Genomic DNA, 15,844 nt, shown 5'->3' on the forward strand with positions numbered 1-15,844 from the left:
TCAAACACATCAGTATTTTATTTGAGGGAGAGTGGGTGTAACGTAGGAGATGTTAACACGTATTTGCTGTAGTGCTCTGGTTCCAGGGGAATGGAGCCAGGGAAAAGTAAAACATTCCTTAATCTCAGCCAAGCACCATTTTATTGTCTGAGTGAAAAGGTAACGCAGGTGGATAGTCACACTCCTGGCAGTTAGCTGAACACACTGCCTTTTAAGCAGATTTGTGCAGAAAGCAGCCAGTGAGGAACAGTAGCTGCCTAGTGTCACAAAGGAAAGAGGGTTGCAAGGGTAGCATGTGCTGACCCAACAAGGAGTTTAGACTGCAGGTGACCAGGGTGGATGCACATTGTTGTCCTCCCATGCCACGTTGAAAAATAATGGAAGTTTCTGACCACCCCCAATCAGAGCTTAGGACACCCAAGGTGTGTCCCTTTGCAGAAGCTGGATAAGCTTTTCAGGGGAAAGGCTGAAAGCCACTGATCACCAGCCCTTAACTTGGCAGCAGACCCACTCCACCAGTGGGAGTGTCAGAAGAGACAAGGGGCCAACAGGCCAGCAGCACTGTAACCACCGTTCTTTCTAGAGCAGCTCCAAGCAGAGTTAGCAACACTAGGGTAGAAGCTCAGTACCCAGCGTATTCTGGAACACCCCTGGGTGCTAGCACTCAGAGCAGCTGGAGGAAATTTTAAGAAAAAAAGTCTTGGACAAAGCCCATGAGACTTTTTTTAAACCCCACACTAGCCTCCCCCACAGTCCAGAAACTGATCTTCAGCCTACTAGCATCGAGGCTTACGGGGCTGTTAACATTCAGAATGTTTATACTGCTGCTTAGTATAACCTAGAGGGTACAAAGGCACTTCCCCAGTACAGGGCCCCTCGTGTGTGAAACAGGGTCAGTATAAGCCCGTAGGCAACTGCTCCAGTTATCACCTTTTCCAGCCTGTTTCTTAGCCCTACATTCCCTGGGGCTTTACTTCTCAGTCTTGCAGCATCAATGTAACATGCTCCCAGCTCAGGCACAAGCCTTCACCTCAGCCAAGGAGGAAATCACAGATTGTATTCATTGTCCAAGAAAATGCTATTTGCCCAAGCAAGTCAAACTTGGCAATAAATACACCCTCACCCACCCAAGAGCAGCTCATCCATCACAGGCCCCAGGACATGCCTGGAAATGGGGCTTTGCTTATGCTCATCCCCAGTAGCATGACTTTCCTGGGGCAGAAAGAGGAGGCAGGAGTTGATGCTCCTCCGACAGCTTCCCCGTTTTGTTTAAGTGGTAAAAAGTAAAATGACATTTTAAAAACTAATTCAGCCACTTCACAGTTCTTTGGTACAGACATTGGCCACAACAACTGACCAGCACACTTGACACCACAAGCACAGTTTGCATATAAGTGTTTGCAATTTTTTTTTTTTTGCTGTGTAAACCAAAGGGAAAATGCTTCCAAGACCCACGTGCCAGCCACCTGCCCTGAGTTTTTGTTTTGTTTAAAACACCCCCTATGCATAATTTATTCTATCCTCTGAAGGAGTCCAACAGGGAAAATCCCAGCTATCGCTTCCGCTCGCCCTTCTGTGTCCTCTTCTTCTCCTTCTCCTTCCGCTCCTGCTTGGCTAGCTTGTCCTTCTCCCGCTGGTGTCTGTCTTGCTCTTTTTTCTTCTGGGCCTCATCCCGCAGAGAATCTCTCTCCAGCTTCCTCGCGTTTACAACAGTCTCCACGTTTGTGTTACGGAACAACGCTGGGTGCAAGGTAAGGAGGATAAAGGACACGCCTTGGCTGGGCTCATGTAGGTCCCTGGGCTCTTTTCAATGCTCTCTCTCCCCGTGGGTATCTATTTAAACTGGTGTGTAGGAGTTAGTGCACACAGGCTGTAGTGGGGGCTGCCTTATTCCACACTTTCCAGTAGCACCTAATATTGCAGCTTTCCTTTACCAAGGTCAGCAGTCCACGCTGCACTCTCTCCATGGCTGCGTTGCAGTGGACCCCCATAGAAAGCAGAAACTTAAAGGCAGCTTCTGGGTCCAGGTGCTATGTGCAGCCAAGCTGTGCCCCCCTGCTGTGTGCCCAGGAAAGCAGCATGCATGGAAGCCGCCCTTCAGAGACGATTCTCTCACTTCACAGTCTGCCAAATGCTAGCCCCAGTGCATCGCCAGAGCCCCTCGGCCGCACGCAAAGGGCTGCCATAAGGGCCAGGAAAGAGATTCCCCCTCAAATTGCTGAGCAGGGGTTTTTTCACAGCTCAGACCACGAACAGCCTTCCTGGCTCCTGCACTACATCTCCATGGGGTGAGGGGACTAGCCAGCAGTTCCACCAGCCGCACTCCCGGGTGCTAGGCTGGAGCGATGCTATGGACACCGACTACGCCCCCTGCTCAGGGCCCCAGAATCTCCCCTGCCTTGCTGAGCCACATCATTGGCACTGCCGTTCTGCTGGGGTCAGGGTGAAGAGGATTTGCTTCCCTAATCCCTGGCAGCACCCATCTAGATACACATGGAATCTGGCTCCCCACACTGCTCAGGCATGGCCCATGCACCTGGTCAGAACTCCGCCCCGCAGAGTAACAGCTTGCGTCCTAGTAGCCATGGCTTCTGCTACACACGATGTGCAAAGGGAGGGAAATGGATTTGTGCCCTCATCTTTTGCTGCTTTATGAGATAAGCCTGAAGGTCTGGGGCGGAGGGCATAGCAAGGGAGGTGCTGCTTAGCTTTTCCATTAGAACAATCGGGAATGGCAATCCGGTTACACCCCCCTTTTGCTCTGAGATACTAAGGGCTGGACTGCACACGTTTTGTACCCTTAACAGTACATCTTAAACTGACATGGTGACAGATGGCCAGTGCCTGTGAAAGCTGATGGGATTTTTACGTATTGTCTGTTAATGATGTTAGGATAAGGCCTTGGAGAGGCAGCATTGTAATTACTTTAAATCTACATGAATAGGTAAAGTGATACGACCCCCTTCTGTGGGCAGTGAGAGCTATACAGGAGGGCTCATCCTGGCCATGGGTACAAGTGTGACTAACCCTAGAACCTGACCCACCCCAGCAGGTCATACCAATAACTAGCAGTACAAAGCACTGTGCAGAGTTGCACAAGAACCTCCCAACAACAGGGGCAGATCCTCAGCTGGGTAAATCAGCTCCACTGACTCAAAGGAGCTCAGGTGACTTGCACCAGCTGTGAGCCTGCCCCAGACCTGGCTTGGGCTCTCTCCTTTTGTAGCTGAAGGCGGGGGGGGGGGGGGGGGGGGAGAGAACGGACATGCTGAATCTTTCAAGGAGTGCTCCCCCATCCCCTCCCCCACAGCGAGTGTCAGCTGCTTAAGTGAAATGTGGTTAGTAAGAGGGTAATGATCTGAAGAAATCACCCCTCCTTTCCTCCCTGGGTCTGCAGGGAAGAGCGGCGTTTCCAAGGTAACGAAACCCAACAGTGGGGAATGGTAACTTTCAGATGTTTATACAGCAGGAAGCAGGTGAGGGAGAGAGAACAAAGAGAAATCCAGTGCAGCACTTACAGTCCTTCCAGACAAGCCTGTGGCGAGCGAGCTGGGATTTTCAAAGGATACATTTTTCTGATCCAATCGTTAGTGCTGCTGCAGTGGCTCCGTCCTGTTCATCTGCTCCAGTGAGAGAACTAAGGAAACTTGGAGACTATTAATGAAACTTTGCACCTTGAGAGTCTCCTTTGTCCTAGGATCTCAAAACACGTGAACAGTTCATTCTTTCAACACAACTGGCGAGGCGCCAGAAGCTGGGGCACAGACTGATCAAGGGACTTGCTCAGTGTCCCGCAGAGTGAGGAATGGCACCCAGGAGTCCGCACTCCTTTTCCTCAGCTCTAACACCAGGTAAAAGGCCCTTTATTTGAATACACCCAGCTCTCCACAGGAAAGCCTGCCCTCTGCCCACCTAGTCACTCCTGTCAGAGGAGCAGCCTGAAAGCCTTCTGCAGAAAGCGAAGGCTGCACACAATACATTGGCTGAGCGGGCTGCTGTGACCAGCCCATTCTATTCCTGGAAACTGCTTCCATGACCAGCTCTCACAAGCCATTGCAGGCTGTGGCCCAGCCCATATTGCTGCTGGGGGCTGGGATGCCAAGGTCAGTGCACAGGAGGGGGCAGGAAGTCGCTCCCCACTGCTACCCAAACCAGCACTGCACAACTGGCTAGGGCATTAGAGCTGTTTTTACGCCCTTCTCCAAAACACCAGGTAGCAGCTGCTGCCAGAGGCAAGTTCAACGGACCAATGATCTGCTCTGATCTAGCAGGACATAGGGTGCTGCCATCGGGAAAACTAGTGATAGAAAATGAAACAGTTTCCCAGAGCAATAGCTCCCTGCCTTTGCTTTGCTTCCACTGTGCTGCACAGAACACCGAGCGATACCCACTCCTGCCAAACCAGCTACAACAGAATAGAAGGGGGCTTGAGTGGGCCTAGGTCACTAACTAAAATCCAACGGGGCAAGAAAGCCATGGGAGGCAGATTTAAACGTTCACCCTCAAAAGCAGCCTGGGACGGTGGCCAGCACATTCTCAACATGGGGCTTGTGGTAGGGAAAGGATATTCCTCCTCGTCTGTTACATTGGCATACTGGGCCAGGAGGGCAGCTTTCCTCAGCTTCTCATCCTGGGAAACCTCCTTTGGCTTCACGACGATCTGGGCCTGCTTTTCGATCATGCTGGCAATGGCCTGGATCTCATCTGGGAAGGAGAGAAACCGGCATTAATGAGTGCCTCCACTACGGCCAGCACCTGGTGTCTGACATCTCCAGATAGAGGCCATGTGCCTTTTCTCAATAGGCAATGGCTGGCATGTTTGTCTGCAAAGCCTTTCAGGCAAAGTGTTTCACACACTTTACATGTATAGCACAACTGAAATGCAGCCACCTCTGGGGAGGAGCATGATGGTCAACCAGCACACTGCTGGGGAAGGAGGGAGGAGAATAAAGAAAGTTTTGGCCAGTGAAATCCCCCCTCTTACAAAAATTGCCATGGGATCTTCAGAGTTCACAGAGCAGACAGGCTGGACATTATTAAAGCTGTAACCCAGCAAGCTAGGTGTGGAACTCTAGCTGCGTGCTTCAGAAAATGAAGGAAGGGTGGAGCTGGACCCTGCTGAGTTTTGAACCTGTGGCTTGAGGGAGTTGGGTTATTTCAGAGTTGTGGCTGAGGAGTCCAAGCCACGGGCTGCTGGAGGAAATGGCTCAGACCCTCGCAATCTGGTTAGACCGACCACCTTTGGTTCAAAAGAAAGCGCACAATATTTTCAAATTCTGCAAAATTCTGCATATTTTATCTGTCAAAATAACAATATACATTCAGTCAGGCACATCTGCCCCTATCCCCATGCGTCCCTTCATTTTCCAGACCATGTCTCTGTTGTGGACATGCAGAATGTAGGTAGCAATATATATTTGTACTTTGAAGAAACATAAGGATTCATTGCACTTAGATCCTTATTTTCTTCTTGGCTTTCTAAATCACCTAACTCTGAGATGATCTTTGAAAAAAATCACCTCTTCTCCTGGCGTCTGCCTGGTATTAAGAAACTGACAGTAAAATTGACTATAAACAAAGGATAGATTTAACTTTTACTGTCCAACTTGAGACAAATTGAGTGGGGGAGAAAAGCATAAATAGCTTTGGGTGGTTTGGGTTTTTAGAAGTCTTTCAGTTAATAACCTACGATAGCTATGCAGGTAAAGAAGCTTGTTTACAAGCATGATTGTTAGCTTCAGTGTGCCTTTAAACTGCAAGGGAGAGACCAAGAGCAGAGTGGATTTTATTAACTAAAATCTTATTAATTTACAAGGATAAATGCCACTAGAAATAGTTCTTCTTTAAAGTGGGATTGATTTATGCTGAATGAAGCCATTTGTGTGATCGGGCCACAACTGGTATTACTAATACACGAAGCTCTGTGTTTCAGTTGCCTTTAAGTTCCTTACACTGAGGCTGAAATCACGATCTTGTTGTGAAATAAGGAAATTAACTGGCAGTGAACTTCCCCTCCTCCCCCAGGAGTATTGTCTGCCCAGGTTGGGGTCAGCCAGGGTCTGCATGGGGGAAGCTCCCTAACAGTCCCTACCTGGCCCCCCCAAAAACCTGTTCCATACTTTTCTCACCCACACCCAACAACCCTTCAAGTTCACACCCAGGCTCCTTCCCAGCAATTACTTCCCTTTCCCTCAGCCCCTCCGTTAGCCCTGACTCCCGCAAGCCTCTGCACTGCTTCTGAGGGGTGCTGGAAACACAGTTCTGTATTGTAGTTTAAATGAATTATTACTCAGAATTCTGTATTAATACATCTAGTAAGGAATCTATTTGTCAAAAAGCATTTCCTGAATCTTTCTTGTTGTCTGTATTGTTACAGACATACTTGCTGACAGATATTCTGAAATAAATGACCACAAATAATTGAAACTGGTGTGATTATATTGTGTTATTTTGACAGATAAAATTTGCAGAATTTGAAAATATTGTGCGCAGAATTTTTAAATGTTTTTGGCACAGAATTCCCCCAGGAATAGTTATTGGTTGTTATTTGTGTTGTGGTAGTTCCTAGGAGTCCCAGTCACAGAGCAGGACCCCACCGTGCTTGGTGCTGTACAGACACAGAACAAAAAGACACTGCCTCAAAGTGCTTATGATCGAAGTATAAAACAAGAAACAACAGATGGATACAGAAAGGGGGCGCACAAGGAAACACGGACAAAATACTCGTCCTCATGATGGGCCGTGGTCTCACCACACCAGCTGCTTAACTATTCTCAAATTTTCTGTAAGCATCACAGCAAAGGAGTTTTAAGGAGGGATTTGAAAGAGGATAACGAGGTAGCTTTGTGGATGTTTACATGGTGCTCCTCCCAGACACGAGGGGCAGCATGGGCAAAAGCATGAAGGGGCTTGTTAAACACCTCTATCAGTATAGAAGTGCTTATACCAATATAGCTTATGCCAGAGGTTTGGGGAATCAACATACGCTATACTGGTATAAGCATTTTGACACGGATCATCCCCCTAACCACATAGCTATGCCAGGAAAACTTACTTACATATTTCTTTAAACAAGGAGAAGCAAACCCCTTCACGGCAGGTTGCACTGTCCAGGCCTGAGCACCTACGGAAATCTAGGCGTAGCCCAAGCTGTAGTTTTTGTGGAGGAAGGTTTTACACAGTCTAATGGAAGAAGTACTCTCGTCCCCCTGCAGGACTATGGACCCAAACAGCAGCAGTACAACCAACCAACCATTCTAAGCAGAATGAAAGGCAAAAACGCAGCAATGCCAATGAACAGTAAATGAGATTTGCAACCGGCTTAGTAATCTCAGGCTTCACTACTAACAAAGCTAAGGGTTCTTAGGTGTAAGAGTCTCATCTTGACAGTGTCCCTTGTATTACATGAGCTATTTGACTAAGACATGCGAAGCGTCAACACTACCTTCTTTTTCTTCTCTTACGCCAACATTCTGAGCTTCAGACCACTTCACGACTATTTCCCTGCAGACATCTGGTAACAGATCTTCTTCCTAGTAAGAGAAACAGAGAGGTTCAGTTTCTGAACTGAAAGTCAGTCTGTTTTAAAATCAGCATGAATAAAAGACTCCTAAAGAATCAGAACAGCAAGAGCCAAGCCTGAAGTACAGATTTAAGCGGAGTATGAAGAGTTAATGGGATATAAGCAGTTCTTAAATTCTTTGTTGAACTGGGGCGAACATGGAGAAATTTTCCATGGCCCTTACATAGTTTAAATATCTGTCATAGCCTTCAGGTGTGTGTTCAGGTGATCCTCACACAAATATCAGCACAAAGGTTTTGATCACTTTGCAGCATTTCAGGAGATGCTGTGCTGGTATTTTTCTTACTGTAATGAGATTAGGCGCTGGCAGGCTATGCTGGGTTCATAGCCCTAGCAAGTGGTGCCCTCTGCCCGCAGCGCGGAGCAGGTACAACATGGGCAGCAGCAAGACAGAAGCTTCCCACCATCAACAGTCGGTCTGAGCGCTGTTCTGAATGGGACCACCTCGAAGATTGTCACAGTGACTTTTTGGCTAAAACATTCCACTACTCCTTCCACCAGTTCAGCTCCCTTGGTGGCAGCACTAGCACGGGCACCAGATGTGCTGTGTGGCATAACTCAGCTGAGAAATGTTTCACATGGTGCTCCACACACCCATGCCAGTCTGGAGCTCCCCTACACTGTCCTAGGAGCCCGGCATGCTAGGCACTGGACAAACAGAACAGGAAGACAGTTCCTGTCCAAAGAGTGTACAGACTAGGGATAAGACAAAAGCCAACAGGTGGCTACAAACAGTCTGCCGGGGAGTACAAGAAAACAGAGGACAATACTGGTCAGCACGATAGGCAGTGCTCTCAGCAAACCAACAGCCCAACTATTGTTTTTATAGGCCTCCTGGCAAAGCCATCTTCTCGGAGATCCTTCTTGTTCCTCAAGCAAAGGAAGACAGAAGAGAAGGTAGAAGATTCTGGAAGTGAGCTGCTGGCTAGGTAAGTGGTAGAGAGTGATGGGCTTTGGTTTTGTGGAACATGGACCCACCTTCTATGGGGTGAAGGGGCTGTGTTGGATGGCCTCCCCCTCAGTAAAGGGGGACCAGTCTCCTCAGGAACAGGCTGGCTAGAGTCATCAGGAGGGGTTTAAACTAATAGCAAAGGGGAAGGTAAAAAGAGAGACGATATGATGACAAAATCAAGCGGTTAAGAACAAAATTAATCAAGAAACCAAAGGACATGAAGAGAAGAAATTCTTGAATTGTTGACATACCAGTGCTAGGAGCTGGGTAGCAAACTAGAGGATTGGAATTGCTTATTTAGGAGCATAAATTCGATCGAGTTGTCATTACTGTACCCTGGTGGGATGAGCTGCATGACAGGAATGTTAAAATAAATGGTTAGGAAGGATCAAGGGGGCAAAAGGGAAGGGGAAGTGGCACTACATCAAAAATGGCATTACCTGCTCCCGAGTCACTGATAACTCAGAAGAAAATGATCCTCTATGCTCATGGATCAAGATCCTAACAGCTAAAGCACAAAAGGGGTACTAGCTAGCGTCTGCTGCAGCCCACCAAATCACACTAAGGAACAGGATGACCACCTGCTTACACGCCTATCTACAGTGTGTAGGAAAAAAAGCTGCATGATCACACGGGACTTCAATCTGAATGACATATACTGGAGGTCTCATGCTGCCAAGACTAAAACATCCTTGGACTTTCTAAACATAATAGATGACAATTTCCTAAGCCAAAAAGTGTTGCAGCCAACATGGAGGAATGTTATGTTAGACCTTGTCCTAGCAGTTAAAGAGGAACTGGTCACAGAACTAAAAATGAATGGTCACTTAGGTACAAGTGATCATGACTGGCTCGCATTTATAATGTACAAGCAGAATAAAGCCCAGACCAGCAATACATATACTTGGCACTTTAACAGGACCAATTTCACAAAGCTGAAAACAGATAAGAGCCAAATCAGCTGGGAGTAAGAATTTAATCAGAAAAGTGTGAATGAAAATTGGGAATAATTTACCACCACCTTAGGAGATACCCAAAAAGCTAACTTCCCACAACTGAGGAAGAAGGCTGCGCTGGTTAAAAAAAAGTCATCCTGGTTTAGAGGGGAAATGAAGGCAACTGTAAAAAAGAAACTAATATTTAACAAATGGAAGAAAGGAGAAGTTGATAATGAATATAAATCAGAAGTTAGGGATTGTAAAAAATTGGTAAGGGGAGCCAAGGGCACAAGGAGAAATCTATGGCCAGCAGAATTAAAGACAACAGGGAGGTTTAAAAAAATATATTAGGAACAAAAAGAATACTGACAAGGGTATTAGTCTATTACTAGATGGAAGTGGCATAGATTCCAGAGTGCTGTCCATCACAGCTCAACCAAGGAATGTACTTGTTTCACCAGCTGTTTCTCTCTCGTCTCCCCCTAAAATGGGAGTTTAGAGACCAGGCAATAATTCACAAAATAGGGAAACACCAGCAGAATTCACACTGGATTTCTTCATTTCGAAAAAGGCTACAGCAGTGGTTATTTGATCATGCCCCCTTCTTTGTGTCTGTAGTAGTTTATGGCACAAGTACATACACCAATAAAAAAAAATCAACATGCAAGTCTCACTAAATATTAAAAACTGCAAGGCACTGATTCATACAGAGCCAACGATCCATTGTAGTAAGAGCAAAAGCAAAACTGTGATTGTGATCGCTGCTTGCAATGAAAGGTGCGCACCGCATCACAGCAAATGGATTAACATACTGATGGCAGCGACTCTGGATAATGCTATCGAAGTTTAACAGAAATCTGTCAAAATGCACAGCACCACCTAGAGTCAAATACACAGCACCTTCAGAGGTAGGGTGACCAGATCTCCCAATTTTTGGGTCTTTTTCTTATACAGGCTACTATTACCCCCCAGCCCCGTCCTGATTTTTCACATTTGCTGTCTGGTCACCCTAATCTGAGGGACTGATATGTGTGGAGGAATCAACTTTGCTAGTTATTCATTGCTGTGGTTAAAATGTGAACAGTCCCCCCCACCACCACCAAAAAAAGCTTCTCATGCCCTCCTCCACCCTCATTTGAGAACGTCTGGTCTACAGATATCTCACCTGACAGCTCACCAGACTGACTGGCTAACAGCCCTGAAGTTCAGAAATGGATAGATTCATAAGTCAAACACTTAGAGGTTTTGAGTGTTTCTCAGAGGACAGATGATCATGACAGACAATAAGTTTGTCTTATATAGTTTTAAGGGCCTATTACAGGGCGGTACCATGTTATTTGACTCAGAAACAAAGATGATTTAACCCTATAGACGCCAGTAAATGAGCAGAATTGCAAAACCTTAAGCACCCAGCCTCATAAACAGACAACTGCATAGAGGCTCAGAAAAAGCAGAGCGGTCAATCGGGACTAAGCTCTTCCCATGGGACAAAGCCAACCAGCCCCAGGAAGAGAGTATCAGGGGAGTGAGAAGGAAAGTCCCAGGATACTGTATATCCAGAGAGCGCAAGGTCAGGGCGATTATAGCAAAACACAGGATGACCACATGGGTCCCAAGATGTAACCCTATCAGGGGACAGTCTTGAAATGACACAAGTCAGGGTTTAACCCCCTTTACAGACAGGACCCGAGCCTAGAGACAGAGGTGCAAGAAAAAGGGGGTGGGGATGGGGATGAATAATCATCAACAGGCTGGACCCTAGGACTGAGGCGGGGCATCAACACAGGTGAGGAAAATTGGGGGGGGTCACGTGGGGAGGCCTTCAGCGTCCGCGGGCGTCGGGTGAAAATCCCGCAGGGTCTGAGGGAGTCAGAGCCAGGGGGAAATTAACACGCAGAAGGGGGGGGGGCGTGAGCTGCTCCCCCCGCCTCCTGCGGTCGGAGGGAAATAATTCCTCCCAGCCGCGCCCCCCCCGTGGGGGGGGGGGAAGGTCAGCACCCCGCCCCCATCGCTCCCGCCCCGGCTCCCAGCCCCGCGCCCTCACCAGGCAGGCGGCCAGGACCCCGTGCAGCGCGTCCAGCCGCTCCTCGTCGCTCTCCTCCTCCCGCAGCAGCCCCTGGATGTAGGTGGCGTAGACGGCCCGGTCCAGCCCCAGCACGTCCAGCCGCCCCGCCAGCCACGGCTCGAAGCCGCCCGGCTCGGCCGCCGCCGCCGCCTCCCCGCCGCTGGGCGCCGCCATCTTGGAGCGGGGGTGGCTAACGCGCTGCCTGCGGGCCGCTGAGGGGCCCTCTCTGCCCATGCGCAGGGGCTCGGGCATGCGCAGCCCTGGGCACAGGAGGCTCACGGGAGCCTGAGCGCTTCCCCCCCGCCCTCGTCCAGACTACGGCAGCCGCTTGGGCCAAACTCCTGGAGTCCGAGCGGCTGGAGCCCGCCCTGTCCCCTCCCCCACGCCCGGCTCACCGGGCAGCGCCCGCCGCGGGGACACGGCGCGGGTCAGCCCCGACCTGTCAGCGCCCCCCGTGCGGGAAACAGGCCTGGCCGGGCCGCCGGGTGCAGCGGAGGGGACAGACACACCGCCGGGTAGCTGGATGGATGGCTGGACGGACAGACACACGGCTGGTAGCTCGATGGCTGGCTGGACGGACAGACACACGGCTGGGTAGCTAGATGGATGGCTGGATTGACAGACACACGGCTGGTAGCTCGATGGCTGGCTGGATGGACAGACACACGGCTGGGTAGCTAGATGGCTGGCTGGATGGACAGACACACGGCTGGTAGCTCGATGGCTGGCTGGACGGACAGACACACGGCTGGTAGCTCGATGGCTCCGTGCTGGCTGGACAGACACACAGCTGGGTAGCTGGATGGCTCCGTGCTGGCTGGACAGACACACGGCTGGTAGCTCGATGGATGGCTGGACGGACAGACACACGGCTGGTAGCTCGATGGATGGCTGGACGGACAGACACACGGCTGGTAGCTAGATGGATGGCTGGACGGACAGACACACGGCTGGTAGCTGGATGGCTCCGTGCTGGCTGGACAGACACACGGCTGGTAGCTAGATGGCTGGCTGGACGGACAGACACACGGCTGGTAGCTAGATGGCTGGCTGGACGGACAGACACACGGCTGGTAGCTAGATGGCTGGCTGGATGGACAGACACACGGCTGGGTAGGTGGATGGCTGGGTAGATGTGTAGTGTTGTGGAGCCCTGTCGCTCCCAGGATGGTACAGACATTGGCTTGGTGAGAGAGATGAGCTTCAGAACTCTTCCTCAGATCTGGGACAGGAATTCCAATCTGTGACACTCTGAGTAAGTTTCCCAGACCTGCAGAAGAGCTCTGGGTGGCTCAGAGGCATGTGTCTCTCACAACAAAATATATTACCTCACCCAGCTTGTCTCTCACATGAATAGATGGATGGACAGAGGAATGAATGAATAATAGACAGACAGATAGATGGACGGGTGGATCAGATAAAGAGGGGATAGATCAGATAGATTGCAGATTAACTAAAGTACCTTTGGGATGAACTGGTAAATGGAATAAAGTTTGGATGGAGAGAGAGATTGGACAAAGCTCGGAGGAATAGAAAGGTAGGTGGGTAGGTAAAGCTGGAATGGGTAGATTTAAATATAGTTAAAAGTAGGAAAGACAGATTAGGTACTGTCAGGATAGATTTAAATAGACAACAATACTTAGTCCTTAAATTGTCTTACTTTGCAAAGATGAGACGGTATCTTTATTCCCCACTTTTAGAAATAGGGAAATTGAGGCACAGAGAGCGGAAGAGACTTGCCAATGGTCGCTCAGAAGTTAGTAGCAGAGCCAGAAATAGAACGTAAGCCTCTGTCTCCCTGTCAGGGTCCAAAAGCTGCCCCAAAGTTATACAAAGCCGCACTCATTTGTAATGCTGTACTGCGTTCCCTGGCAACAACGGATCAAACTGTGCAATGCAGCACCTTGTTCTGAGTGGGTGGGTTGGGCCTGTAGAAACGACCGTCCTCGCTTGCAGGGTTCCACCTTGAGCCAAAGCTGCCTGTGTGCTGCCAGGTACGGATTTCCCAACAGCATCCTGAATGCACTGCACTGTGATCTGCTGGCAGTGGCAGCGTGTTACCTACTGTACCTGTTAATGAAAGGAGGTGATGGGGCTCAGTCCCCGACTTTGGGCAAGTCCTGCAGCCTCTCAGCGCCTGATTGCCCCATCTGGTACATGGGGATGATGCTGCTGCTTCCCTGTGTCACGTGCTCGGAGATCCTCCAGGGAAAAGCAGGATACGAGAGAATTAATGTGAATGTAGCCCCGGGGATAAGTGCCTGATTGACAGCCCCAGGATACTGGGGGGGGAGGGCGGTGGGGGGCCGGGCCCCGCCCCCTCTCGCGGGCTTTGGAGCGAGGCGGTTGGTCCCTCCCCGGCCGCCGTAGCCCGCGGGCTGTTCCGGCGGCGGAGGGGGCGGGGCGGAAATTTAAATCGGCCGCCGTGAGGAGAAGGCGGCGGCGCGGAGGTGAGAGCGCGGGGCCGCTCCCGGCTCCTCGGCGCTGGGGCCCTGCAGCCGGCCCGGCCCAGCGGTACCGAGCCTGGGGGCCCCCCCCTGTGCCCGGTCCCGGGCTGATCGCGGCTCCCCCCGTTCGCGGGGCCCCGGTGGCCGAGCCGGCGCTCGGGAGGCGAGAGCCCGGTACGTGGGGGGAGGGGCGCGCGCGCAGCTTCTCCACAGGCCGCGCTGGGCCCGTCCGGACTCGGCGCGGTACCAAGCTGGGCGGGCAGGAGCCGCTGCCGGGGTGCGGGGCCGTGACTGTCTGTCCCCGCGCCCGCAGCGCCGCTCAGCCCCGCCGCCAGCCCCGGGAGAGCCCAGCGGTGGCGAGTGACTCGTGCCGGGTGCTGGCCCAGGGCTAACCCGGGTTTAACCCCCCCGCCCGGTTATCCCAACAGCCTGGGCACAGCACGGCAAGGGGTTAGGAGGCTTAACCCTTTCTCCCAACTTGTGTCTCCTGGGTGCTGGGTGGCAGGACCCCAAAGCAGCTGACCCCCGAGTCCCTCGTGCTCTCCCCACCGCTCATCCGAGAGGCTGACGCTCTTGCCGGCTGTGGCTTTTCTAGCAGGTAGGATGGGTTGTCAATCAGAGAAAAGGCAAAGCAGGCCCCCAGAGAAGCAGCAGCAGCAGGAGGTGACTGGGTCACCCAAGAACCTGCCCTTCTTGGGAAAATCCTTCTACCTGGACCTGCCGAACAACAAGAACGTGGAGTTTCTGGTGGCGACAATAAAGCAGCTGGGTGGGGTGAGTATGGAGGCACCTTGCCTGCTGGAGAGCACAAAGCGGCTGCATTCTAGCGCCAGAAGAGCCAAAGACTCTCTTGTGAAAACTTGCCCATTAAATGGGAGCTGAGCTCTTGAAGTCACCAAGAGCCAATTTTCCAAGAACGGTGCATTTGGGGGCTGGGGGCACTGTGGTTAATTCTGAGTACACGTGTAAACTGACTCTCAAGTGTCCTAGCTCACTAGGCTGACCAGTACAGTCCTTACAAGGTATCTTTCAGTTGCATATAATAAATAGTCTAGCATGACTGGGGAGGGACTGGAAGGCAGTAAGGGATGGCGCTGGAAGGGGAAAAATGTCTAGCTTAAAGACTAGGTCTCACGCAGCACTGTTCCTGCATCTAGGCAGCTGCAGATGGTGGTTTCTTAGCTTTACTGATTACTAAGATGTTCCAGATCTTGCTGTGGACTTGGTGGCTCTGCAGCTGACTCTGTTTTTGTCTCTGGTCCAGGTGATTGAAAGCTTCTTGAGTAAAGAAATCAGCTATGTGGTTTCCAGCAGCAAAGAGGCCAAACTGGACAGTGGGCCTCGGAGACCGACTGAGAAACGAAGCAGTGCGGCTTCAGGGGATGCCAAGGCAAAGACTCTGCCCTCTGCTGTGCCCAAAGGGAGCCATGCAGGGCCTCACCACAAGGCAGCAGACAGTGTAAGGACTCTGAAGGCCTCGGCAGCCTGAAGCCTTGGGGCAGTGGCTGGTGGGGAGCAGAGCCTGAGAGCAGCAACTGCAGAAGAGCTTGTCTGCCTCACTGAGAACACCTGTCTATTCATCTGTCCCAGTCCTGGTGCTGTTTACGCTCCAATAAATAAGTCCTGCCCTCTGGGCAGTGGCTCGAGATGCCAAATCTTTCTATAGCATTTTTAATCTCCATACATTCTGCAAAGTGTCCATAGAGCCCGGTGCAACTGCCTCTGGGGTGCAGCTCCGTCCAGCAGCATACAGTGGCACTAAGATGTGCCCTTCATTTACTAGCCTCTGCTCACAATCCTAACTGGAAATGTTACGGTGGCAGACAAACTCCCCACAGTGCAGCAAATGGCCGGCGCACC

General features: G+C 50.8%; 2 protein-coding genes across 12 annotated transcripts in view; one reads left to right on the top strand and one right to left on the bottom strand.

Annotated features, from left to right (window-relative positions):
* Positions 1-11,813, bottom strand: CCDC43 (coiled-coil domain containing 43). Its single transcript, XM_044999360.1, has 5 exons — positions 11,517-11,813; positions 7,445-7,532; positions 4,569-4,704; positions 3,570-3,628; positions 1-1,740 (listed from the first exon to the last, which is right to left on the bottom strand). The coding sequence occupies exons 1-5, from the start codon at positions 11,787-11,789 to the stop codon at positions 1,553-1,555; spliced, it is 744 nt and encodes a 247-aa protein (XP_044855295.1). The 5' UTR covers positions 11,790-11,813; the 3' UTR covers positions 1-1,552.
* DBF4B (DBF4 zinc finger B) overlaps positions 11,808-15,844 on the top strand; it is a 26,096-nt gene continuing 22,059 nt past the window's right edge. Inside the window, exons 1-4 of one of the 11 annotated variants that reach the window (XM_044999348.1) lie at positions 11,856-12,091; positions 12,374-12,490; positions 14,579-14,758; positions 15,249-15,443. In XM_044999348.1, the coding sequence (XP_044855283.1) occupies positions 12,065-12,091; positions 12,374-12,490; positions 14,579-14,758; positions 15,249-15,443 (519 nt within the window). In that variant the 5' untranslated portion in view covers positions 11,856-12,064. The other 10 variants (XM_044999359.1, XM_044999351.1, XM_044999355.1 and 7 more) reach the window with 10 other exon arrangements.

This window comes from Mauremys mutica, chromosome 25, assembly GCF_020497125.1.
Source record: "Mauremys mutica isolate MM-2020 ecotype Southern chromosome 25, ASM2049712v1, whole genome shotgun sequence".
NCBI classification, from domain to species: domain Eukaryota; kingdom Metazoa; phylum Chordata; order Testudines; family Geoemydidae; genus Mauremys; species Mauremys mutica.

Bases quoted from the DNA above. Each gene is read 5' to 3' on its own strand.
- CCDC43 (XM_044999360.1), bottom strand. From the start codon at position 11,789: ATGCCCGAGCCCCTGCGCATGGGCAGAGAGGGCCCCTCAGCGGCCCGC. The intron at 7,533-11,516 runs GTGAGGGCGCGG...TTCTCTTACTAG, and splicing joins GGGTCCTGGCCGCCTGCCTG to GAAGAAGATCTGTTACCAGA. The intron at 1,741-3,569 runs GTATCCTTTGAA...CCTTGCACCCAG, and splicing joins AACGATTGGATCAGAAAAAT to CGTTGTTCCGTAACACAAAC.